The sequence below is a fragment of the Zootoca vivipara genome, chromosome 1 (assembly GCF_963506605.1).
Source record: "Zootoca vivipara chromosome 1, rZooViv1.1, whole genome shotgun sequence".
Taxonomy (NCBI): Eukaryota; Metazoa; Chordata; class Lepidosauria; order Squamata; family Lacertidae; genus Zootoca; species Zootoca vivipara.
Window position 1 is genome coordinate 110,481,901 of NC_083276.1, and position 26,820 is coordinate 110,508,720.

General features: G+C 40.4%; 2 protein-coding genes across 2 annotated transcripts; both read left to right on the forward strand.

Moving 5' to 3' along the window:
• Positions 1-285: 285 nt before the first annotated feature.
• Positions 286-14,589, forward strand: BBS5 (Bardet-Biedl syndrome 5). The gene is made up of 12 exons (XM_035133398.2): positions 286-394; positions 2,363-2,445; positions 3,631-3,696; positions 6,555-6,604; positions 7,427-7,554; positions 8,020-8,155; positions 9,087-9,182; positions 10,244-10,306; positions 11,106-11,240; positions 11,351-11,434; positions 13,355-13,378; positions 13,499-14,589. The coding sequence occupies exons 1-12, from the start codon at positions 333-335 to the stop codon at positions 13,598-13,600; spliced, it is 1,029 nt and encodes a 342-aa protein (XP_034989289.1). The 5' UTR covers positions 286-332; the 3' UTR covers positions 13,601-14,589.
• Positions 14,590-16,239: 1,650 nt separating this feature from the next.
• Positions 16,240-25,085, forward strand: KLHL41 (kelch like family member 41). The gene is made up of 6 exons (XM_035133384.2): positions 16,240-17,431; positions 20,243-20,400; positions 20,482-20,589; positions 21,850-22,035; positions 23,085-23,231; positions 24,736-25,085. The coding sequence occupies exons 1-6, from the start codon at positions 16,322-16,324 to the stop codon at positions 24,845-24,847; spliced, it is 1,821 nt and encodes a 606-aa protein (XP_034989275.2). The 5' UTR covers positions 16,240-16,321; the 3' UTR covers positions 24,848-25,085.
• The last annotated feature ends 1,735 nt before the right edge of the window (positions 25,086-26,820 follow it).

Sequence of the window (26,820 nt, forward strand, 5' to 3'; positions counted from 1 at the left end):
TTATCCTTGCAAGAGCCCTTGGGAAGTAGGCTCGGCAATAAATGCATTCCTATCCAGGCCGCCTGGCATTCTTAGGGGCCCAGGAAACCAGTTTGCTGTACGCACCCTGCAGGCGCGCCTTGGCGTTCCTAATTTGATCCGCCGAGCATCGTTAACGAGAACGGGGAGCGGCTGCAGCAGAGAAGCACGTGCAGTACGTACTAGAAGCCCGGAGCATGCGCACAACAGGCTTCTTCGGCCGCCGCGCTGAGGAAGTTTGTCCGCAGCCGGCGCCCGTCGGGGAGTTGCCAAGGAACGGCGCACGGACGCCGAGACGGGCCCCGGCGGTCACCATGGCGGCCACGGCGGACTCGCTGTGGGAGGACAGGGACGTCCGCTTCGATATCTCCTCTCTGTGAGTGTTCTCGCGCGAACGGGGGCTCCCTTTCTCGCTGTGTCCCCCGCGCGGGTGGCTCTGTCGCGACAGGGAGTCCGAGGCCCCGGCCTCGCTAGGTAGCCGTTGGCAAAGCTGCCGCTTCGAGGCCTCGAGAGCGGAGAGCGCCGTTTCCTTCCAGCCTGTCAGTTCCATCTTGCGGGAGCCGAGGATTCCGCCCTCGCCGTTAAAAATAAAACTCGGGATTTGCACACGCATCTTTGGTTCCCCACGTTGTGTAGGGCACGGCTCTTCTCGGGGCTCTTTTATTTGTTAAGTGGGCTTCCTCAGGTCCCTGAACGCCAACGGCCTCTCCGCTCCTGAACACAAAAAAAGTCGCGCTTGATATATTATTATATCAATATCAATATCATTTATTGAATTTATATACTTTCCCAACACCTTTAAAGCCCGTCCGAAGCATATTTGTTTCTCCCTAAAAGAATTATGGGCGTCGTACTTTTAAGGAGTTGCTGGGAATTGTAACTCTTAAAATTTACAGCGCCCAGGATTCTTTTGAAGGGGGGAGATGTGCTTTAAAATGCGGTTTGTATGCAGCTTCCGGATTAGATCTGCGGGTTAGCTCTTCTCCCGTTCACACAACCACTATTGTATCTTTCAGGCCCAGCCTAGCCTACCTCACAGGGTTATTGTGAGGATGAGTGGGGCTGGGGGGGTGGGGCTCGTTGGAATAAGAAGGGGATAAAAGAAGTGAAATCAAAGGGGATACAGTAAATGATCAAGGACAGTATTAACTCCTTTATTTGTAGAGTCGTAATTTTTCGGAACATATTTTGTATAGCCAACCATCTAGCTATATCTGCATTTTATTTATTCCTTTGCTGTGGCTTGTGGCTAACACAAATGAAGATTTTTTTAAAAAAAAAACTGGATAAAGTGTGGCCTATCGTTTTTTAAATTGATAATTGGTCAAATTGGCAATCTAAAATGCAGCAATATCTCTCTCCATGGCTGATACTTAAGGAGAAAAAGGTGTCTCTGGCCTGGACAGAACAGAAAAGTAAGTGATTTTAGACTTGCTTATACAGGTTATGCTTTATACAATATTCACCAGGTCCGTAAATATGTACCATGTGCCTGTTGACGCAAGATGGCTTGAATTCGCTGCCATGAGATGTAGTGATGACCATAAGAAAGTGTTGGGACAAATTCATAGCAGTTAAAAGAGTAGCTGCTGGCCATGCTGGCTGGGAACTGACCTGGGACCCATTGCTACTTGCCCTGGAGATGTGACCAATGCAACTTTGTAAATAAGTCCAGGAAAACTGGAGTCAATGCGGTTGATTGAGGAAGGATAGAGAGCCCTACCCTCCTCCAGCAGCCCCTCTGTATATGTGTGATTGACATGAAGGATGGTTTTTTTCTATCCTCTGCCAGCTTGCTTGGTTTCTGGCCTGTGCTTGCTTGGTCACTTGGCCTGCTCATTCACCTGCATGGTATTCTGTGCACCCACCTGTGAGTGAGTTTTTTTGATTATTATTTTTTTGTCACTGGTGGCTACCAATGGGATTATTTAAATAACAAGCCGGATTAATAGCATAAATAAACTTGTTTATTTCAGAATGGAAGCAAGCTTACCAAGATGTCACACATCCCTCCTTGCAGGAATCTACTTTGATTGGAACCTGCAGTTAAAATATTTGTTTAACTTTTTCAGTGCTCATGAGAAGTAATGCAAAATGCAGATAGGTGGATGTCATTGCACAACTCCGCCATTTCAATTAGTGTTTCATTTGGAAACATGACTCTTTTTGGTTAGGGAAAGGACAAGTTTTTTTCCCCAAAGTCATTACAGTATAGATCTTGGATTTGTGTTTATGCATGGTGAGCATTATTGTCCCAAAATGTTTCATTGGGATATTACTGGTTTACCTAAATAAAAGAAAATCATGGGTTGAAGCAGCAACTTAACATGTAATATTGTTATAGGCAAATGAAAATGAGACCAGGAGAAGTTCTCATTGACTGTTTGGATCCTATTGAAGATACCAAAGGAAACAATGGAGAGAAAGGTACAACTTCTGGTTTCTATAGACCCTTTCTCCCTCTTTCGCAAATGCCACTAGCACTCTGTTCCAAGCTAAAAGTTTGCAGGTTCTTGTCAAGCAAGAGGGTTATCTCCCACCTTCTGTCCAGTGTTATTTTATTGTTTCACAAATGTGTGTTCTTGCATGCCTAGGGGATTCCCCACGTATGTAGAAGCCATGACCTTATTTTTGGATTGCAGCATTTTGCTTCCCGAGTGATTGGCACTGGGCCACCTGAGTTTGCTATTATTAGATATTACGATGATGTGTCAGTGCAGATGTCCAAGATCGCCATGTGTATTTATTTATTTATTATAACTATTTATATCTTGCCTTTATATCCTTGTGATTTATTTAATATCAGCTCCCTATTTCTTCCCCTCCTGCAGATCTTAGATAGTATGTAGGTCTTTGTTGTGGGAGTTTGCTTGCCCAATCTCTTTTTCTAATATAGTTGCCGTTCACTCATTTCTGCTTATTTTCATGTACAGCAGATTTGAATGGGTTATTATTCTTGGAATTCTACATAGGAAAATAAGAAGCTGCCTTATACTGACTCAGACCATTGGCCTATCGAGTTCCCTATTGCTGTTTACACTAACTGGCTCTCTAAGGTTTCCGTCAGGGGGTTCTCCTAGTACTACCTGGAGTTGAACTTGGGACCTTCCTGATGCAAAGGAGATGCTCTACCACTGAGCAATGACCCTACCCCAAATAGTGAACTCATTCTCTGAGTGGGAATCCTTATGTAGTCAAAATATCACTATCCCTGCACAAGAGGGAGGTATCAGTAGGCTTGTGAAGATTGTTAGATTTGCAGTAGTACAAAAACATCGCAAAGTGAGCAAGCCAAGTGACCACAGAATCAAAAGCTGGCTCTTGGGAGAAAAAACAAAAAATGTGGTGGGCTGGAATGGAGTATATTAGAGAAGATCATGGTTGGCTGAAACCCCAGGACAGGAGTGCTCCATGTTTTGTTGCACACCCCTCTTGTTTGTTTTATATATATGACATTAATAAATGGATGGGGGATACTGGGTGTAGAGGATCCTGACTGAGTACATAGGATTGAGTAGGATAGCCTTTATGTGTTTTCTGTCTGTCTAGTATTAGAATAATTTTGCTATAAATTATATGGTGATTCCCCCCCCTTTTTTTTTAAATTTCCAGGCAGACTTTTGGTAACAAACTTGAGAATTATTTGGCACTCCATAGTATTGCCTAGAGTCAACCTCTGTAAGTATCCCTTCCTTTGTTTCTATACCATTAAAAAATTAACTGGTCAATCAAAAGCTTTTCTCCTTCACCTGGTACTGCTGCTGCTTCAAAGAGAGACATTTACACCCCAGTCTTAAGCACACTTGCTTGAAAGTAAGTCCCAACATTTTCAGAGGTGTTAGACACCTTTAGGATCAGAGTGGAAGGCTCTGGTTTTACTGTAACCTTCATCACTCTATTAACGTTGTGTATACTACCTTTGTATTAGTTGTTAGAATTGACATAATTATTCCCATGTAAAGAATGCATTGGTAAATGTTCTCAAAGCATTCTGCACATTACAGAAAATTCTAACTTTCCTTGGGTATATCTGGCATTCTTGAAAATAAGAAAGCCTTGCAGACTTTTGCATTGTCCCTTGCCAACTCACACTGCAATTGTCTATTTGTTTGTGTGGGGCACACAGTGTTTCATACTTCCTAAGATCACTTCATATAAAAAGCATTCCGATTCAGCATATAACTACATCACATTTCTAACATTAAATGTTGGACAACTTTCAGACTGATATACGGTAATATAAAAAAATTATAAATAAGGATGATGTACTGTGGTCAGCCTCCTTTCAGGTCCAGTGTGCTGGCAATTAGAAACTTGGTTTGCCCTTTACTGGGTTATAAAACTAGGTGGCAGAAATATTTCAGGCTGTTCTTATTTGCTCATAATCTTTATTGAGGGCATGTCAGCTTAGTTCTAAAGCTGTTTTTCTACAGTGTGTCCAGTCTAGTAAGATACAGTTACCTGCTAACAAATAGCATTCTTCAAAGTGATGTTAATTCTGTTCATATAAATAGCATTTGTGTAGCTTAGCCTTTTGTAAACATGTACCGTAGTTAATTGTGGACAAACATGGGTTGGGACCTGCAACGATGGATAGACTTGGCTTGGGAGGGGTAGGTCTGCACCATACATCTCTTATATAAGAAAACTCTGACACCATGATTAACTATCCTCTGGCAGCAGCCACTACATCAAGCTTCAAGAAGGAGAGAGAAGGGTTAGGAGGCCACTCTTAACAGTGTGCTCAGATACTTTACACTTCTTCTTCTTCTTGAACTTTTCCACTGCCAACTGATCATCAAAAGGACTTGAAACTAAGCTCTTGTACCTGAGATTGCTTATTTTTTTCTCCTTCCCTATCCATTTTCCTTTTGTGTCATGTCTTTTTGGATTTTTACCCTGAGGGTAACTGTCTTTGTGTGTGTGTGTGTTGTAAGGTTTTTTGATTGAAAAGTAAAATATAAATATAAAACTACAGTATGCACATGTCTTCTCAAAAGTAAGCAGTGCTTTGGGGTTCCTGGAAAATTTCTGATGCCCTAGAGAAGGGTTACTCAACTTTTCTTTCCAAGTGAGCCCCAAGAGTACTTTGACATAGAATCTGCAGGCTCCACACTGTCTTGTTGCACCCAGGGGAGAAGGAGTGAGGCCAAAATTTTATGCCCCCATCTTTGGGAAGGCAGCATAAGGACTGTGGGGGGGGCAATCAAATGTTGCTGAGGGCCACCAAAAAGGCATTGAGGGTTGCATGTGCCCCTTGGGCCACGTGTTGGACCACCCTGCCCTAGACAGTGATCTCATTTAGCCTGCTTTTTAAAACTTGCATTTAGTAAACAAAAGCAAAAAATATTGAAGGTGCCAAACTTGCCCAAAACTGTACATTGTTACTATGAAACAGAAAATGTTCCATGGAAAAATAAGCACTGGAAAATTTGCAGCCTCCCGTTACTGGAAGCAAGTCTCATTAGACTGCAGTGGTATAGACTATGCCTGGGAGTAGGTTTCATTTAATTTAGTTGGGTTTACCTGTGAATTGATTTACTGTTATAGTAGCAGCACGTGTTCCTGCAGCTACAGTTAGTACATAGCTGTCACACAGTGATTTCATTGGGAGGAATTCAATTTAATGGTAGGCTCAGCTGATTATTACTTCAGAGCAAGCACTTCTGCTTGCCAGATGGAAATACCCCCGTCTCCTTCCCCTTTGTGCTGTTCTGGAGTTTCTCCTGATCCTCCAGAGCCGATTTGGCAGAGGTGAGGTGTAGATGGAGCAAGACCTGTTGTGCTAGCGGGAACCCTTGTGTTGGAATCAACTAGCACACTGGGTTAAGTTTAATTTGGGCAATTTTCTATTCCAGACAGCAATATATACCACTATATCAAATAACTTAGAGAGTTCAACGGAAAGAACTCATAAAGTTCAACGGAGTAAGCAGAAGACCCAGTAGATCAGTTCATTCACAGATCAGTTCATTCATGAGGCCCATACATGTACTAGTGTCTATTCTACCTGTGTCTTTCTATGTTCATAAAGTCCAAACAATCCACATGGAAGCTTGTACAGTTCCACAGAATCCTTTCACAGAGTTTAGACAAGGATTTCGGAAATATTGGCCTTGTTTCGCTGTCCTGGTCTTCATCAGTTGTACAAGTTCATATGTGATGTAATAAGATTGTGGATCTTACGGCATAGTAGTAGTTGCTGATGAAGCCCAGGACGGTGAAACAAGGCCAATATAGACACTAGTACATGTATGGACCTCATGAATGAACTGATCTACTGGGTCCTCTGCTTACTCCGTTGAACTTTATGAGCTATTTCTGTTGAACTCTATAAGTTATTTGATATGATATAGTGAATAATATATTTTATTTCTGTAAGAGCACAGCCGGTTACGTCTTGTGTGTTTGTTGAGTGTATTGTACGTAACCACAGGTTTGATGTTGTTTTGCAAGCAATATATACCAGACAGATTATCTGGAGATATTCAGTTACATCTTTAACAATACTGTTTTTGTTTTCCCTGATTCCTTAGCTGTTGGCTACAATTGCTTTATAAGCACAACAACAAGAACTGCTAACTCGGTGAGTTTACGAAACAAATTTTGAATTAGAGCGCATTTTGAAATATATAACATGCTCTCGTCAAATGACATGATTTTCCAGTTCTTCTAAAACACATTTAATTGTCAGCAAGTCCTATGAATTTCAAAATCAACAAAAAGCCTTGTGACACCTTAAGGGCTAATGACTTTATTATGGTATAAACCTTTGGAGAAAAGTCCACTTCATTACTCTATCAGCGCTACCCAAGTTGGCAGGATGTGTGTAGAGAGAGAGAAATGTGTTAAGCAGTAAAGAGAGAAATGAAATGCAGAATAATACAGACTACAACATTTAAAGCTTAGGGGTTATATTCAGCTAAGTCATATTCAAAGTGACCAATTTATTTCAGTGGTTGTCCTCTGAATTTGACTTAGATGGATACAACTATGTATACAAAATAAGTATATGCAGAATAAGTAAAGTGAACATTCACAAAGTAGTGTTGAGTGTAACACACAGATATCCTTGCACTGGTAAGTTAATCAATGCTTGTAGTGGTAAAAGACAAACAGTTCCAAACGAACCACAATTAATTACTTGATTAATACTTGTAGTGGTATAAAAAACCCTATAACTTGATGAGGGTAATAAAGTGGGCTCTACTATGCCAAAGCTTATAGCAATTGATTAGTTTTTAAAGTGTGAGAACACACTTTTGCTGCAACAGACTAACATGGCTACCACCCTGGAAATCGTTACTGGTTTCCGATTATACTGAGAATACATAAATATTAAGATTGTTAATTTCTTTTGGAAAGTGCAGTACTAAATACTAAATCTTATAAATCTTTTCTCTTACAGAAATTAAGAGGCCAGACAGAAGCACTTTATATATTAACCAAATGTAACAATACACGTTTTGAATTCATATTTACAAATGTGGTTCCTGGAAGCCCCAGACTTTTTGCCTCTGTTATTGCTGTACACAGGTACTTGAGCTTTTTTATTTTAAAGCGTGTTAGTCTTGCATAGAAGCAGGAAATACTTGCTGAAGCACAATCCTAATGAAGTTAGTTGGTTTAGTTGCATATGCCATATAATCAATACATTTTTAGAATGAAAGGTTTGCATATATTTTGTTCAGTGAGGAAATGGTAATAATTTGGGATTGGCGTGCATATGTATGCAAATACGGTACACAGAGCAACCCTTATATTTCAAGATAAGAATATTCTCAGGATGGGCAGATAATTCGCTTTTTAGGATAAAGGATCTTATTGAAGAAGGGCATCCAATTGTGGAGGTTTTCCTTCAAGCTAAACTCAAGAATCTCTGGCATAATTACTGTACTTCCATGTTGCTCAAGTTAGAGGAGACAAATTGGTTAGGTTAGGAGTATAAATACTTATTCCCCATTTTTATCATTGTTTGAAACCGTGTTTTATTATTCCTAGAGCTTATGAAACTTCAAAAATGTACCGTGAGCTTAAACTGAGATGTGCATTAATTCAAAACAAGCAGTTGAGATTGTTACCCAAAGAACAAGTATATGACAAAATAAATGGTGTCTGGAATTTATCTAGTGATCAGGTACAGTGTAATATATTCAGAAACTGAAATTAAGAATGTGATTTTTTTAAAGCCTTTCCTGCAAAATCTGGCAAAGAAGTTCTGTAACCATCTTGTGAAACTGACTACTTGAAAAATACATGGCACTGAGGTTCAGCAGAATATTCTTAGCTCTTTAATATTCATGTGCAAGTTCTATCATATTACTTGAATTTCATAAGACTTTCCTGACCCCTCTACTGTCCTGTCCTTCATTCCCCAAAAGACACTCCTGAGGTTCAGGGGACCCTCCATTGTGGTGTTGACTGGGTCACAAGGGGCTGCTGGAGGAGAGGGAAATTAACCAAAATTGGTCAGAACCATCTTAGGAAAGAAGAAGAAAGAAAGAAGAAAGAAGAGCACAAGTTGGTTCTGGCCAGTTTCAATCAGTCCCCCCTTCTTCCAGAGTTCTCTGTATCCCACCCCACCCCATTTCAGAGGGTCCCTGTTCCTGAGGAGAAACATTTAGAAGGCCACTGCAGACGGTGGGAAGGTCACTTCCACAAGTTTCATTCGTCTTGCATTTCTCAAGATGCAACCCATATTCATTTGGCATGTGAAATAGTGTGTGGTGACTATTTTAGTGTGTGAAAATAGGCACAAAAGCAATATTGCAGAGCAAAAGGTTATTTTTGTATACTGCTATTTTAACTTTGGCATATGTGTCTTGCATGCCATCGAACTTGAATGGTATATTATTTTGAGTCCTATAGATGCAATGGAAAGCTTCTTATACTGTACTATGGTTCAACCCTGATTTGCTGTAGTAAGGGTTTCACCAGTGGATTTTGTATTTAAATGTGAGTTTTCTTAAATAAAAAATGCTATTCTCTTTACATTTTAAATGCAGAGGGACCTAATATAGTGTTATAGAAGACTAGTACCAACTAATTATAATTTCTCTCTTTCCTAGGGAAATCTGGGTACCTTTTTTGTTACAAATGTAAGAGTAGTTTGGCATGCTAATATGAATGACAGCTTTAATGTCAGTATCCCATATCTACAAATTGTAAGTACAATAACAGTACAATATTTTTGCCTAAATATTAATATGGGTTACCTTATTTTAATTGTTGTATATATAATTTCCAAAGAAATACTATGGAATTTTTGGAAAGTGTCAATGGATATTAATATAAACTTGACAAAGCTGACAAATCTTAGAAGCACATAGAGTCAGCCTGCAACTTGCATGGGGGGTGGTACATTTCAGGGATTGCACCTAAAGCCAAAATTGTGTATGGTCAAAACACATAGGGTTCAGTGACGGCTGGGATTGCCAAAGTCTTTTTTTCCCAGATACCCACCCCCTTTTTAGTTTTAATTTATAAATTTGCAAAGTGCATAGAGCTGAATGTGCACAAGTTAAATATGCATAAGTTGTGGGTTTACAGTATGTATTTCTTCTGGTGGTTGAAATGAATGGTCTTTTAGCTGGATGATGGTGGAAAGGGTACAATGTCTTTGGTGTTAGAGACTTGTCCTGGATAAGTTTGCTGTGACATGCATTATTTAATATTTCCTTGTCAGGTAGTGCTTATGCAGGAATACACTGATGGACGGAACTTTGTGTTTGGTCAGCTTTTAGACTCATAGAGAGAACATGGAGGATATTCCACCTCCAAAAATCTGCAGTCAGATTCATATACCTCTTTGCAGCAGGCCAATAGCATTTCCTCTATACTGAGGAATTCAGCTCATAGCTCACACTCTTTACCACTATGGTACACTAGTACTGTACTTTTAAAGCATTGGTCAGTTTATATGGTTTCCATGGTACTTGGCCAGTGCTGCTAGCTGAGCATTATAGTTGTTTTTTGTCAGAGGCATATGAACAAAATTCGTATCAAAGTTCCCAGGTAAGATATTTTCCAACTTTTCGATGTTCTCAGTGTTCTTCTCCACTAAAAATTCATGTGCGTTTATAATTATAAGTGACTGGAAATAGAGTAATTCATTTTCAATAATCACTGTCACTGTCAATAATTTCAGTTAATTCTGTTAAGGAGTCATATTTCAGTAATTCTTTTTAACAAACACATTTTTTGCTTGTTTTTACTTTTCAACCAGCGTTCAGTAAAGATCAGAGACTCAAAATTCGGCTTGGCACTTGTCATTGAGAGTTCTCAGGCGGTAAGAACTCAGCATATTGTACTTCCTTCAGTTTTTAATCATTCCATACAAAACTCCATTAAGTCATTTCTTAAACATCTTCAATCAATCACCTATACTTGGTGATATTTATTCCTAAGGAAGTTGCTGCTTTGATTAGGATGTCATGGTAGTATGATCTTTGCAATTTGAAGAGCTTAGTTATGAGTTCACAGAATAATGACTATGATAAATGAGCACCAGGTGACTAATCAAATCTCTGAATGAGACACCAGCATATCAGCTTGGTCACTTGCTATTTTTGAGTGCTGTGCCCCTGTAAAAGAGTCATGAAATGATTTGCTCCTGAATAGTTCTTGGGAGTAGAACTGTTTGTGAATAAATAGCTTCAGAAACGCAATTTTGAATGTGTCGTTGCTGATTACTTTCCACATGGCACAGTTGAGATTAGTACTTAAAAATAGCTTTCAACCTGGAATTGTTCCGTTGTTTTTGCAACACTATATTTACAATTGTAGCCATTCATAAAAATATGATGACTAATAATGAACATGTAACGCACTGCAAAGCCCCACTAAATTGCTATATTTATTTAATATTGATGTTGTATTGCTTCAGTATATCTGAATGGTTTAAATACTTGAGCATGATTCAATTGATAATGGCTTGCCTCATCTTCCTAATAAAACTGTGGCTTATGATTGATATGGTGTAACATTTTGTTGCACAATTTCAGCCAAAATGGTTTTACTGAATTTGGGTTATCATACTGTGGGATAACTATTGAATATGTTTTCTTTCAACATATACTCTCTTATAGACTGGTGGTTATGTGCTTGGATTTAAGATTGACCCAGTGGAAAAACTAGAGGGAACAGCAAAAGAAATAAAATCATTACATCAAGTCTTTTCAGTTAATCCTATATTTGGAGTAGATTACGAAATGGAAGAGAAGGTATTCCTATTTTAAAAATACGATTTATAGAAATTAAACTAGCTACTACTTACTTAACAAGATTTAAAGATTAGATTTTAAAGTGTTTTCTTTCATTTATTAATTTTCAGCCTCAGCAGCTAGAAGATCTGACGGTGGAACAGATACAGGATGATGTAGAGATTGAGGCAGATGAGCAGACAGATGCTTTTGTGGTAAGGTTCTACTGAAAAATAATTATCCTCTGTTGATTTACCTCTAATTCTGTAGTCCTGTGATACTTTGACCCCCACCCCCAACTCTGTGACGCAGTTCACACATCACCATAAGTCACACTTAATGGTTTACTGTAATTGCTGCCTGATCACTTCCACTTCACTCCTGCTCTAGTGTGTGTGGGATGAACAAGCAGCAAAGCTTGGCTTCTCTCCCTGACAAACCATAATTGACAAGCCAAGAAAAAACAATGATCCCCATTTCAGATAAACCTTGTGGCTTTAGCATCCCACTTGCCTTAGAGTGAAGTGAGAGTGATTGGACAGCATTTATGATAAGCCGTGAATTATGGCTTACTGTGACTGGCCCAGCATAGCTTCCTTCTGAATAAATACCGACAGGGTCAGGGTGTACATCACTTAATGTTTCTGATCCTATGGGAAGATTACAAAACTTTGTGGAATGGATCCGAATTTGCCTAGTACAAGCATAGAGGGACTTCTGCTTGTGAAAGGCAGCCCTACCAAATTGGTTCCTGTGCTTCCAAAGCCCCTGTACTCAGTCCCACATTGTTTCAGAGGGTCCCTTGACACTTGGGAGCAGGTGGGTTTTTGGTAATGGAGGACTAGAGCGGGGGAGGGGGGGAATGGCCAGGAAAGCCCCGCTGCATAAATGGAGTTCCATTCATCTCTGGGTCCAACCCTGTATTTCACAGAAAAATTCTTGGTTGTGAAGAATGGGAGACTACTTGCAGTAGGTTATATCTTGCTCGCCTGCTCGTTTCATATTCATTTGAGAAGGTGCTTCCTTTTCCGCTGTTTGTGATTAAACAGAGTGGCTCCATTTAAGCTAGCAATCAACCACCTTGAAGCTATGCTGTTCTTGGGATCCAGCTGCATGAAGTGATAGTGATAAGAATCCACATGATTATTTTTTGCCCTGTAAAAGACAAACAAAATAAAACTTCTGAGGTCCTTTAAAAGTCACCTCAATTCCAGAGACCTTTGGGAGCAGGAAGGGGAAATCCTTTAGCACAGGCAGAAGTCCCTTGCACATTATAGTGAGCACCTGTGACAATACATCTATTACAATCACACTGGATTTTTCAAAGGTCAAAATGCTATCACATATCTTCTACCTCTTCAAATATCTGGTGAGTTGTTAAGCACGTTTGGGTTCCTTACTTCATTAAGGAAAGAAATGTGTATAAATTTCTCATGTGAATATTTCACTCTTTGTCTGACAGTCACCAAAGACATGACACTAGAACACATTTCTTAAGAGTGTTAATGCTGTTGAAATAATCAACAGTCCTGACCTCTGTTTCAGTGTGGTGTATCAAATTGAAAAAAGCTGTTTTAATTACTGCTCAGAATTGCTGTAAGTTATAGAAGCATTTCTTTTGTGTTTCCTTTGTGTTTAAACAAGCTATTTTGAAAACTGGCAGAAGAAATTACTTTGTTTAATACTATATTTTATGTATCTGTCAAGGCGAAGAGATTTTTCTTTTATTTGATAGAGTATAAAATGGAGTTACTCATACTGAATAAGGAGGAAATGAAACAAAATGGCAGTACATGGTTTTAATAACCACTTCAGATGTAACAGATAATTAGATACAAAAGTATTTAATTGAACTGAGTTACTTGGTGTCTGTGTTTGAATTAACAAATGTTCAATTCTTAGGCTGTAGTACTATCCAGTTACGTGGGAATAAGCCCCATAGAACTCAGTGGGGCTTCTCAGTAGTCACACACAAGGTTGTGCTGTTTATAATTAAAATATTTAAGATGATATATAATGTTAATTGTAGGCCCACTGATTTCAGTGGGTCTGCTTTGAGTATGACTAACATTACATATCACCCTTAGACAATTACTTTTTAAGGTTTTTGATATGTTTTTACTTTTCTGTTGTAGGCTTATTTTGCTGATGGAAATAAGGTAAGATTTTATTTTATTTTTAACTAAAACTTAATAGTGTGTTAGTTCCTAATGGCCTAATTGATTATATTAACCTTTGTTTTCTTGCATTTCCTCTCTTCCTCATTTCCTGAAAAAAAGCAACAGGACCGTGAGCCTGTTTTTTCTGAAGAGTTGGGGCTTGCTATAGAAAAACTAAAAGATGGCTTCACACTGCAAGGACTCTGGGAAGTAATGGGATGACATTATTTTAAAGCAACATTTAATAAATCTGTTTAGTCTCTAAAAGTCATGTATTGAAAAAGCTACAGCTCCCTGTTTTATAGAGATGATTATATTTACAAGAAAACTATTACAAGAAGGAAGAGATAATGATGTACAGTGTATAGTTGTCATGTTATAATAAAATATATTTGATTATATATTCATGGAATGTACAGTTTTGTAATTGTATGTGCTTTCAGTGGTTACATTTAAAATTATTTAAAATTATTTGATTATTTAAAATATGTGTTGGTCTCATATGAGTGTAAATAAAAATATTTTAAAGGAAATAACATGAGATAATATGTGGTATTTTTGAATTTCCAACTATGACCCAGTCATTAAATCTTACCCTTATTTCATTCCACCAATATACTGCACATTCCATTACCCTGGATGTATGCTAAGAAATGAAGTTTACTTTTATGAAATCTACTGGTTGCTTTGACAGATGTTGAATTTGTCTTGTCATTTTTCCTTTTTACTGTATTTTTTGCTTCATAAGACACACCTGACCATAAGACACACTTAGTTTTCAGAGGAGGAAAGGGGGAAAGCCCTGGTTTTTTTTGGGGGGGGGGTCAGCTCACAGTTGTGCAGCTTCTTTTTCAAAGAGGAAAAGCCACATTTTTTAAAGGATCAGCTCAAAGTTGTTGAGTTTACTTTGCAAAGGGAAAAAATCCTGTTCAACTCACACTTCTGCAGCTTCTGATAATCTAATCAGCCAGATAATCCAATCAGCCAGTCACATGTTGCTGGGGAAACAAACAGCCTCGCTCTGCAGAACATTCAACAATGGAGGCCTGGGCAAGGGGGTGGCTGGAATTTGGAGGGGAGCTAGCTTCCCTTATCTCCCTCCCCGATCTCTTGCAATCAGCTGCTGAGCGGCTTCTTTTCAACACCCCTCTTTCCCTCTTGTTAGCCTTTAGCTCTTTCTAAAAAAAAAAAAGCACGATCTGCATTTTGCCCCTGGGCAATTCGGCTCCAGGGACCACACAATCGCTCCATAAGACACACAGACATTTCCCCTTACTTTTTAGGAGGAAAAAAGTGTGTCTTATGGAGCAAAAAATACGGTATCTGTTAAATATTGATTTCCTTTTTACTTACTAGCTATTACCGACTACTGATTTGGTGCTCACTGACTACACCATTTGTGATTCTGTTTTGCCAGTAACATCACACCTGTGAATTTTTCCACCTGTGAATTCCACTAAATAAAGCTTCACAATGATAAATCCCACCCATTGTCTTCAAGCGAGTCCCAAACAGAATCGGGTGGGTGGATGGGTGAAATTGCATAATACTATAATTCATTGAAAATTTCATTCCAGCTTTGTTTTTGTCAAATTTGTTTACCTGTAGGAGTATCACAACATAATTTTTTCATGCAGTGAACTAACAGTATGCTGCATGCAAAATTAAATGTCAGCTATTGTTTGTGAGAGGCAGCTGCTATGTTTTCATGAGACAATACCATGCACACAATTTCTGTAAATGGAAAAATGTCAAATGACTTGTTCATCCAGCTGTTATTTTAGCAGCTGATCTGTTGGGTATACATTGAGAAATAAACCAGTTAATCTTTCCTAAATACGTATGTAGAGCTAGCTCCAGATTTAAGAGTGTAATCTTATATCTACTCAGTTCTGTCGAATTCTGAGGTTTACTGTCGGGTAGGTGGAGTCAGGAATGCAGCCTAAGTCACACTTTAGGTCTCACTGAAATCATTGAAACTTCAGTTACTCATGACTAAATTTTTCACTTCCTTTTCAATGGAGCATAATTGTAACTAACTTAGTTCTACATCCAACCCCTTTCTTCTGATGAAAGTTATATTGAAAGTAAAAAGGTGAATTTCAGTAAATTGTATAAAATTGCAGGGTTGGTCCATTAAAAAACAGAATTTATACGTCAGTAGTAGGATTGTACCTGTTGACTCATTTAATAAGTAGCCACTGTGCTCCCAGAAATCTTAGGTTCTTGCTTTGACTCCAGCAGCAGCTCCTTTATCATTCTTGAACGATATTAAAAGTACACCCAGCCTGGCTAAGCACACATACTAGCTCACTGACATTTTGGGACACAATCCTGCTCTTATTTTAAATCGGTGGACATTTTCCCATTGCTTTAAAGGGCGAGTATGTTAATAAATGAAAGTAACTTTCCATTTGTATCTAGCAGATATTTCATAGGAATTTGTTTTCATAGGCATATGCACTGGCCTGATTTTTCTGAAACAATCTTTTAAATGAATTCAATGATTCAGTTATGAATGGCTATCATAGTTCCACCTGCTGGCTTCCAACTTTCCCCATCATGCTTGAGTAATATTAGCATTTTAAAGACCATAGTGACTGCCTTGGTCCTAATTCTGCACCTTTGCTAACTGCGGATGCTAATTATATTCTGCAAGTAATCTTGGTGATTCAGTGTGTGTAACCAAGTAGAAGTGGTTCCCTAGTGACTAAAAGCAACAGTTGTTTCTTTCAACCCATGACAGCTGCAAGTTCCACTCTCCTTTCCACACCATCCACCCTAAATTCCAGCATGTGAAAGTCTGTACCTATATTTAGCTGGCAAGATTAAATTACAGAAGCTTCAGGCCGGGCAGAGCACATTGATCTGCCTTTTTCAGGCAGACCTTGGTACCAGCAAGAGGGCTCTCTCTCCTACCTCCTTGCCCAGCCGTTCCACAAAATGGATACCCGAAGAGAACTTGCGGAAGAGCTTCGGCTTTATCAATCCACTCTTCTTCAAGATGGCCTTAGGGAACTTTTGGAAGAGAAAAAGTTTGTTGATTGTTCCCTAAAAGCCGGGGATAAAAGCCTCCCTTGCCACAGGCTGATTCTGTCAGCCTGTAGTCCTTATTTCCGTGAGTACTTCTTATCGGAGCAAAGCGAGGAGAAAAAGAAAGAGGTGGTTCTGGACAATGTCGATCCTGTCATCCTAGATATGATTCTCAAGTACCTTTATTCTGCAAGCATCGACCTCAACGATTCTAACGTGCAAGATATTTTTGCTCTGGCAAGCCGCTTTCAAATCCCTTCCGTTTTCACTGTCTGTGTTTCTTACCTCCAGAAGAGACTTGCTGTTGGCAATTGCCTGGCCATCCTGAGATTGGGTCTCCTCCTCGAGTGCCCGAGACTTGCCCTGTCTGCCCGTGATTTTGTGTCAGACCACTTTGTGAAGATTTGCAAAGAAGAGGACTTCAGGCAGCTCGCCCCTCATGAATTGATTTCTGTGATTTCGCCAGACAGCTTGAACATCGAAAAGGAGGAAGTGGTCTTTGAGGCTGTGATGAGTTGGGTGCAAGCGGATAAAGAGAATCGAGCGAAGAACCTCGGAGAAGTGTTTGACTGCATCCGCTTTCGCCTGATGGAAGAGAAATATTTCAAGGAGCATGTTGAGAAGGATGAGATCATCAAAAGCAACCCAGATCTTTCAAAAAAGATAAAGGTTATTAAAGATGCCTTTGCTGGGAAACTGCCTGAGCCAACCAAAGGTGCAGGGAAATCGGGCAAAGGAGAGATTAATGGTGATGTGGGGGACGAAGATTTGCTTCCTGGTTACCTAAATGATATTCCGAGGCATGGAATGTTTACTAAAGACCTTATTCTTCTCATAAATGATACTGCTTCTGTGGCTTATGACCCCACAGAGAATGAATGTTACCTGGCAGCGCTGTCGGAACAGATTCCCAGAAATCATTCCAGCATAGTCACTAAACAGAAGCAGGTTTATGTAGTGGGAGGACTGTATGTGGACGAAGAGAACAAGGAGCAGCCTTTCCAGTCATACTTTTTCCAGGTATAAATCTCTGGTTTGTTTGGTAAGGGAAGAAATAATTGAACGCCACATGCTTAAAAACATAGCTTTTGTGTGGCTCCTTTGATGTGCAACTTTATTTGGTGTATCAGCTATCTGTCTCTAGGAGCTGTACATCCTGTTTTGTCTTTCTAGTCCAAGATCATAAGAATTTATAAATCCAAAGGGGCATAAATAATTTATCCTGTAATTTTACCATTGATCCGATAATTTCACCGCTCCTTCCAGATTACCCTCGATCCTCTTTCGCTTTCTAAACTTTCTAATTTCCTCTATAATATTAGAAGATTCTCCTCTAAAAGCTTCTTCTTTTTTAACATTTGCCAACAGCACCAACTGTGTTGGTCCACAAAATGTTATTGACGTGAAACTGAAATTGTATTGTATAACAGAAGCTGTGGCACCATGTGTGCTCTCACTTAAAATCACAGCTCTATCCTGGTGGAATGTCTGAAATAACCTACTCACATGCAGTTCATACTCGCATAAATGTGAGCAGAGAGTGGGGGCAGAGCCAGCAGGAACAAGTGCAATCCCACTCTCCTTGTATGTCTCCTCAGGTGAACATCTGAACACGTGTAAAGTTGGTTTTTAATGTGGGCCTTAGCGTCTTGTCCATATTTATACATTTTTTTTTAGTTTGCTTTTGTTTCTTCCTTGTTTTACATCATATACATGTCAGATCCACAGCATACATTTAAAGTCTATTTAAAGCACATGGCTTCTCCCAAAGAATCATGGGAACTGTATTTTCTCCCTCACAAAGCTACAATTCCCAGGATCCTTAACAAACCACAGCCCCCAGGATTATTTGGGGGATCTGCCCATAGTTACATTCCAATACAGTGAGTCCTGATGGGCAGAACATCTGCCACACACACACACACACACAGACAGAGAGAGAGAGACAGAGACAGACAGACATGGAGTTTCATCACTTCCAAGGGTCTCCCCATTCATTTCAGCAGCGGTTCATATTTATGGACATTGCTTTTGCAGGCTGTGTGCATTCTGGGTACAACGTAGACTTCGAAGTCAAAATATGCTACATTGCTCACCTTGTCGCTGTTCTTTTTTTAAGTTCATCACAATGTAAACTTTACCCTGTCAATAACTGAGCCCAAAAATATCTTAAGCAAGATGGCTCATTTTGTCTGCAGTGCTGTAGTTTTGCGTTACCTGCACAAGCAGCAGGTAGACCCCACATACTTTCCCTTCCCATCTCTTCTGGCACAGCTGCAAGGAAGAGATGAGAAGCATCTGTGTTCGCTTTTAAACCAATTGGAGTTCCTTGTTGCATCGGAACACAGTTTGATTAGTTTAAGCAATTGTTAACCTGTATTTTCTAACAAGCCCAAATCATGAGCCTGTTGGAACAGGCCATAGTTTAAAATAACCATAGTGTTTCTACAAGTTCAGGCATAGCAAGCAACTGATAAACGGAGGATCCTATTTGCTCTGCAACATGATATTAGAAGGTAGTTTGTATATGTTTCGAGCATCCTACAATAAACCACAGGATGTGATGCCATCAAAAGGGTTTCCCTGATGACCTGGGTGGTTGGATAGGCTTCTACTCAAGGTGGTGGCCATTCAGGTAACTGCCACGTTTTGTCTTTATTAGTCCAGCTAGCTGCTTTTCTTCTATTTCTCTCTCTACTCTTTACTTCTTTTACTTTTTCAGTATAGCCTCCGAGTGACTGGAGCATATTGTAGCTGCTCACTCAGCCAAGGCTTTGTCTTGGCCCATCTTTACACAACCTGTATTTAAATTTAAATATTCATCCACTCACTTCACCTGCCTTGTTCATATATTTGTTTCTCTCCTGCTCTCACCTAACACCCAAATGATCCAGTTCTAGCTGCTTGTTAAAGTGAGTGTACATTTTCATCCCTGCTCATGTTCACCACAAACAATTGCCATAATAATGAACCTCCTTTTTCCAATTGGCAAAACGTTTTGCAAAAAAAAAGAGCTCCCTATTCAGCTCAGCCCAGGGTGAGGTGCTACAATCCTGAGATAAATTACCCACCTCTGTGAAAAACATGTCCAGGTTGGGAGAGATAAAATAGTTCTTGGAAAGTTTGAATATGAAACAGTCATAAAGAAGGAAGAAAAATGTATAGCCATGAAAACATAGCATTATTAGGGCAGGGCGTAGTTTAGTAATTTTCAAAAGGTGCATTGGGACTTGCAGGTTTGGTACAGAGGTCTGGTGGGGTGGAAGACGGTATAACCAAGATACAAGTTGGAGAAGCTTGTGGGATGGGACTAAAGAAGACACACAATGCATAAAGGTTTTTAAAACGGGGAGGAGGGGAATGTTGTCATGGATCAGATCTACTTATTTGTAATCTCTATACAAGCCTACAGATGATATCTCTGCTAGCAGAGTTCCATATGGGAAACACTTAAAGGTAGGCTAGAGTTTTGGTAGGTTAGCCCTCCCCCAAATCATGTGCACATATCCAAAGGGTGTATCTCCCAGCTTCTGAGTACTCTTTCCAGAAGTACATTCAGAGTCTTCACTGTGTGTGATTAAAAGTCAGGATGGGAGGAATGGATTCTGTACTGTTTCTTTTCTTCACCTGCTTATTCTACCTTTTATCTTATAATGTTCCCACCCCTTTTTCAGTTTTCCTTCCTTCCTTCCTTTGCACAGTTTACTATTACCTGTTTGAGCACTCTTGTTTTACCATCTTTCAGGCCTATGTAATCTTTTGTATGTCTTCTTTTTGTACGTCTTCGCTAATACTTCTTATTTTGAATTTTGGAAATATATATATATATAGTTGGATACCATCACTTCTGAATGGGTTGGTCTTCCTCCGCTGCCATCAGCCAGGTGCCTGTTTGGACTAGGTGAACTGGAGAACAAAATCTATGTAATTGCAGGCAAAGACCTCCAAACTGAGGAGTCTCTGGATTCAGTACTATGCTATGATCCCACGTAGGTGCCTTCATATTGTTGTGTTTATTGGAGCTTCTCGTTGAATTTTCTGTTGCCTTACTGGGTCCTCTTCCATTCCAGATCACTCAAATGGAATGAGGTCAAAAAGCTCCCCCTCAAAGTCTACGGCCATGCTACTACTTCACACAATGGAGTTGTATATTGTCTTGGAGGAAAGACTGATGATAAGTGAGTACCTCAAAAGTGTCCCAGTGGTGGTGGTGGGGGCATGGTAAAATGTTTCTACTTGTGTCCTGTTTCAGCGCCTGATTAACCTTGATTAAAGTTGGTGTCCATGTAACCATAACTGAAGTTAAAGGCATTGGGGAAACTCTGCTGCAGAGAGGAAAAGGGCTGGAGCCCATGATCCTATGAATTAGTATTGATTGATTGATTGATTGATTGATTGAAAATATAGATCACCCTATACCCACAGGTCTCAGGGAGGTTCACAATTGCATGTCCCATTGCATGTGCCCAGTGTCACCATACTGGAGGGGTGAAACCCTCAGCCTATAGTTTTAGAAATATCCAGCATTGGTTTTTGCCTGTGTGTATATTATGCAACGTTCTGGGAGAATATGTTGATTTGCTCTTGAACTATACTGTAGCAACAAGCTGGCTGAGGATGGCAGAATTAATGGAAAACTTGTAACATATACAGAAGAGACCATGGCAAGTTAATGAAATGAGCCACTGCTTAAAAGAAGAATGGGTATTCCATTAGTTACATATCATGGGAACATCATCCTCTTTGTATGCCGCCTTTCCATAGTTAAAACCATGCTCAAGGCAGCTTACCACATAAAAAGATTTGCATAAATGTAGTAAAAAAAGAATAAGTAAAAAGGATGCCAAAATGTACATGACCAAACTGAACAAATTTCACATAAATCATACGTTCTAAATTTAAAGATATAAAAAATTAGTATCAACAATAGCAACGAAAACCCCTAAAGAGTACCCAACCCAAGAGTCTGTTCAACAGGCTCAACGTTTGTAGCTGGAGTCAGTCCAGGCCCTGCCCTCCCATGCCAGGTGGGAAAAGGACTGCAAAGCAGGGATCAGGTCTTCCATCTCAAGATGCTGTGAGATGTTTTCTCTGGGGACTTTTGATCCAGACCACAGAAGCCAAGGCAACAATTCTAAGAAAGGATAGAGAAAAATATTAGGAAGTTGACACCTGCAATATAAATAGAAGAAATAAGGACACAAATTAATGCATTATTGTCAACCATTTAAAGTCATGGGATGTTAAGGTGTCTGGCATATCTATCTAGAAGTTCTTTCTTGGTCCCAACATGTTACACTTCAATTGGATTTGAAACTACTGTATTTTCCAAATCCGAATGCCTGTTGTCTTCGAAGTGGAAATGTTCACATCTTTTTGTTGCGGTCGCCGAGTTGTGATTTCTGAGAACAATTCATGTTGTTTCTTTCTCCCCACAGAAAATGCACCAACAGAGTGTTTGCATACAATTCCAAGAGGGGAGACTGGCGTGATCTTCCCCCCATGAAAGTGGCTCGCTCTATGTTTGGCATTGCTGTCCATAAAGGCAAAATTGTGATTGCAGGGGGCGTTACCGAAGAGGGCCTCTCGGCTTCCGTTGAAGCATTTGATCTCACCACTAACAAGTGAGTGTGATATCCAGTCTCGTTCTCATTGGCCACACCTATGCTGGAGGTTTTCCCGTTACAGATATGCAGAAACCTACTACCAAATTCACACAATCTGTCTTGGAAAGGGGTGATTGTGTTTAGAATGAGAGTACCATATTGCCTCCCTTCTTCCATTACCAGAGGCAGCCAATGCAGCAGTGATTTGGGGGTGGGCAGTTGAAGGAGTGGCAGTATCTTAGCGGTGGCATTGCGCTCATCGAGGTGGGATGAGGTGACATGGCAAGGCTGGTGGAGCTGTGGGTTAGCAGCAATGGTCCTATAGATGTGTGTACACCTGCAAGGTGACCGCCACCCAGTGTTAGAAACTGGGATAGAAAAGCTAGGAGCCAAATGGCTTCTGGGACCTGGGTTGTGGGTGCCAAAACAAAATGTCTAGATTCCACCAGGGTGGCTGGGTCGGCAACACTTTTTATTCATTATTTAAATAAGCATGAACTAATACGCAATTCACATAAGTGAGATTGTTAATATCACATTTTTAGCAGAAATTGTTAATACATGTTTAATTTGGTGTTTGCAATTAAAATATTGGTGCCGTACTTCAGTTTTCAAAATGTTCTACTCTTCATTGTTAAACTTCTTATTGTCTGCCGTTAGTGTATACATTTCAGAATTCCTCAAGTGCTAGCCAGGCGCAACAACAACAAAAAAAAAGGCATCCGGACTTTTTGAGGTGCTCACAAATGGAGAATCTTTAGGTGCAAAATGCGCCTGGCACCCCGATAATTTCGAACCCTGCTGCCACCCCAGAACTCCCCTTGTCTTGGCACCATCAGCTCACCATATGTTGGAGCTTGGCCAGTTTTCCAGCATATCTGAGAATGTGTGGGTTGTATCCAACATTTTCACTTCGTTCCTTGAAGGAGTTCTGCTCACAGGAGGAGTCCTTGCATGAATGAAGTGGAAACAATTGGATGCAATAAATATATATATGTCACCCCCTGCTGTTATACCAAAGTTATGTTTTAAAATCTGAGCATGATCTAATATTTGTTAAATTACAGATGGGAGGTTATGCCAGAGTTTCCACAAGAGAGAAGCTCCATCTCTTTAGTTGAACTGTCTGGCTCCTTGTATGCTATCGGGGGCTTTGCTATGATTCAGCTTGAAACGAAGGAATTTGCACCTAATGAGGTGAACGACATCTGGAAGTAAGTTGCGTTTGAATATCACTCCTTTTGCTAACCAAAGACGGTAACTGCATACATGTTGGCCAGCACTCCCGCTGAACTTAATGGGATCTGCTTCTGAGTAGACATGTATAGGATTGCTGTATGAGAGACTAAAATGTTTTGTATTCATACTGTGCGAGGTCAGCTCCAGAGTCCAGTGAAGAACTGCTGCTTTTGTAAATGTTCTAATGTCAGCTTATTGATAAAGCTTTCTTTAGCACCTCACCCCTTGCTTTTTCCTGCAGGACCAATTGCAGTCGTCAACAGTCGTTAACAGTCATCAACAGTTACAGGTAGGTAGCCGTGTTGGTCTGACGCAGTCATCCTTCCAGTAGCACCTTAGAGACCAACTAAGTTTGTCATAGGTATGAGCTTTCGTGTGCATGCACACTTCTTCAGATACTTCAGATTCTTCAGATGTGTATCTGAAGAAGTGTGCATGCACACGAAAGCTCATACCTATGACAAACTTAGTTGGTCTCTAAGGTGCTACTGGAAGGAATTTTTAAATTTTGTTTTGACTGCGTCAGACCAACACGGCTACCTGCCTGTAACTAGCTAATTTTTAATTGACAATCTTTTGTCATAGTATATTAGCCCTGCATCTGAAGCCTGTTAATTCCACCTTCTTTTTTCGCTACGAAATATTATTCACTTCAGAGGACTAAATAATCTTAACTTCAGGTTAATAAAAAAATTGTCAAAATGCTTTACAGATCTGAGGAATAACCTCTTTACCCACAAACAGGCCAGACTCTTTGCTTGAGTACTGTGTACGTGTTTGCAGAGACAAGTCTGTACCAAGGAATGGTGGATGAATTTGTCTATCATTTATCCAAGGGTATATGCTAGATTTCCTTTCAAAGGTGGTGTTTGGCTAGTTTTGCGCTAGCGCAAGTGATTTTCTCCTCACACGTGCCCCACACTGTCCCCCGAATCTGCTCTGTGGGAAAAGAACAGATCTAGGGACTGTATGGGCAGAGAAGGGGAGATCATTCCAAAATGATCTGCTTAGCGCAGTGTTGAAAGCACCCCTAAGATTTTTGGCCTTACATGTTCAAAATAGAAAGATACCATATACTGTAAACTGATTCAGATAACTGATTCATTTAAGAGCTGATAGTATTAGCTGAGTCGTGAAATTTTAAAGCAGGGATGAGGAACCATCGGCCTCCTTGGGGCATTGGATTCCTACTCCCTCCCATCGTCCCCTTTCAGCGTGGCCAACGGTCACGGATAATGGGAGCTGCCCAATAATAGCTGGAGGACCGCAAGGAAAAAGAACGTCGGGAAATAACAAACAGTTCCAGAGCTGTGAAATGACTCACTAAATCAACGATGTACTATGGTGAATAAAGCCTTAGCGTCATAACTGGCATTTTATGTTGGGATCCTAATGCATGGTTGGTATTTGTAAACATAGAAAGGGATTCGTTGCTCAGTGATCTCAGGTGCCTACTTATAGTAACTTTTGTCCATGCAGGTATGACGACGAGAAGAAGGAGTGGTGTGGGATGCTGAAAGAAATTCGCTATGCTTCTGGCGCTTCTTGTCTTTCTGTTGGCCTGAATCTCTTTAAGCTCTCAAAGCTGTAAAGTGAAAGGAAGATTGACTAATGATGATTTTTTATTGGCCCCCCTCTGGTTTTGTTGTGCAAGCTTACCCTGTACAGAGATTGAGAACTACCTTGATTCATCAAACTGTTAATGTATCCGTCTTATATGTTTTAACTTCTGTAGGTGCCCAATGCCCCCCACCCTCAGTTTTTACTAACAGTTTGAATTTGAAGTAAATTCTGCTGTAACACTGAATAAAATTGAATTTAACTAAAAACGAGTCTGGGAGATTTCACCTAGAAATGGTTCCTACCTGTGCAATTTTTGCTGTAGCTTGGTATGCAAAATACGCTTATCATCCCAATCTTCCAGGTTGTGTTGCTGGCTGAAGCACCTTGGTTTGTTATACATTTCAAAAATATTTTTCACTTAAAATGGACTTTGAGCTTCTGCACCAATCACAGCAGAGGACTTTACCCTACCTCGCCTTCCTCCGCTGCCTGAGGATTGCAAGATCCTCTGGCACACTACAGCATATGGCTCAGGGAGTTGCAATAGGAAGGGTAAAAGGTAAAGGGACCCCTGACCATTAGGTCCAGTCGTGACCGACTCTGGGGTTGCGGCACTCATCTCGCTCTATTGGCCAAGGGAGCCGGCGTACAGCTTCCAGGTCATGTGGCCAGCATGACAAAGCCACTTCTGGCGAACCAGAGCAGCACACGGAAACACCGTTTACCTTCCCGCTGTAGCGGTACCTATTTATCTACTTGCACTTTGATGTGCTTTCGAACTGCTAGGTTGGCAGGAGCTGGGACTGAGCAATGGGAGCTCACCTCGTCGCGGGGATTCGAACCGCTGACCTTCTGACTTCCCTCTCCTGCATAAGCAGAAATTTCCTCTGCCTGGTATTCATTTAACTGTATAGCCCATTCCTGTGCTTGCATTCTGAGAATCAGGTTTTGGAAGCCACCTCCATTTTTTAAAGATCAACTTGGCTTCCCCTTAAAATATGGGGGTGATATCTGCTGACTTCTGGAGTTCTGCAGGTTTAAAGCATGAGCCAGCCCTGAAACAGGAGGGGTACAACTATTTGGAGGAGCGGCTTGCCTCTCTGCAACGGACAAGCAACCTGTGGTTGTCACTCACAATGCCTGGCAGACTCGAGCGCTTGTGCTATTGTTGTATGTCTCCTGTTCTATCAATGGCTGCGGCAGCAGCAGACCCGAGGGGAGATTCATACTTGGAAGGAAACATTACTGCAATTCACCAGCTCTTAGCAGAGGAAGGTAGTTTTTAAATAGCAGCGTGACAAATTTACTAGCTGGAACCAATTCAAAAATCACAGAGTGTGGTAGCTTTCTAGTTCACCAGGCTAGAAGTAGCTCTGTAGGAGGAAGAAGCAGGTATAAAGGTATCATAAACGGAGGGGAACTGGTAAGTGTGGTTTACTTTCACTTACTTTGACCTAAAGTGAAAATTCAAGGTGCAGAGACATATTCCATCCTTATGACTTCCAGTAGGCTTTTTGTTCCGTCGTCTTTTATTGCCCATTTGTATGCATATGAGAAACACAAGTGTGTCTGAGCTAAGATTCTGAGAGGTCATTTTCGGTATGATTGCAGGGGATGGGCCTGATATTTTCCTATGGGTGGAAGAGGCAGCTCTTTGTGCCTCAAGGGGAGCAGCTCTGGAAGATCTCCAACCCTCCGGGCGGAGTTTTCAGAAAGGAGGGTTACAGATGGGGAAATGCATTCTCATCTGCATTGGAAGAATTACCCAGCCATTTCAAAGAAATCTAGTGGAGCATCAAAACCCAGCTCCAAATGTAAAACCAGAGGCACATCAGCATAAGTAGCAGATGTGTAAACCTGCTTCCGCATGTGGGTCACCCTTGTGGAACTAGAGCCTAGTGTGCATTTTGATGACTTCATTTTTAAAAAGGGATTTCATGAAAACCACCATCAGGCTGAAAATATTTAATGTTCCACAGTCTATATAAAATAACTTCATGA

Bases quoted from the DNA above. Each gene is read 5' to 3' on its own strand.
- KLHL41 (XM_035133384.2), top strand. From the start codon at position 16,322: ATGGATACCCGAAGAGAACTTGCGGAAGAGCTTCGGCTTTATCAATCC. The intron at 20,590-21,849 runs GTGAGTACCTCA...TTCTCCCCACAG, and splicing joins GGAGGAAAGACTGATGATAA to AAAATGCACCAACAGAGTGT. The intron at 23,232-24,735 runs GTAAGTTGCGTT...TTGTCCATGCAG, and splicing joins GAGGTGAACGACATCTGGAA to GTATGACGACGAGAAGAAGG.
- BBS5 (XM_035133398.2), top strand. From the start codon at position 333: ATGGCGGCCACGGCGGACTCGCTGTGGGAGGACAGGGACGTCCGCTTC. The intron at 395-2,362 runs GTGAGTGTTCTC...ATATTGTTATAG, and splicing joins CGCTTCGATATCTCCTCTCT to GCAAATGAAAATGAGACCAG. The intron at 11,241-11,350 runs GTATTCCTATTT...ATTAATTTTCAG, and splicing joins ATTACGAAATGGAAGAGAAG to CCTCAGCAGCTAGAAGATCT.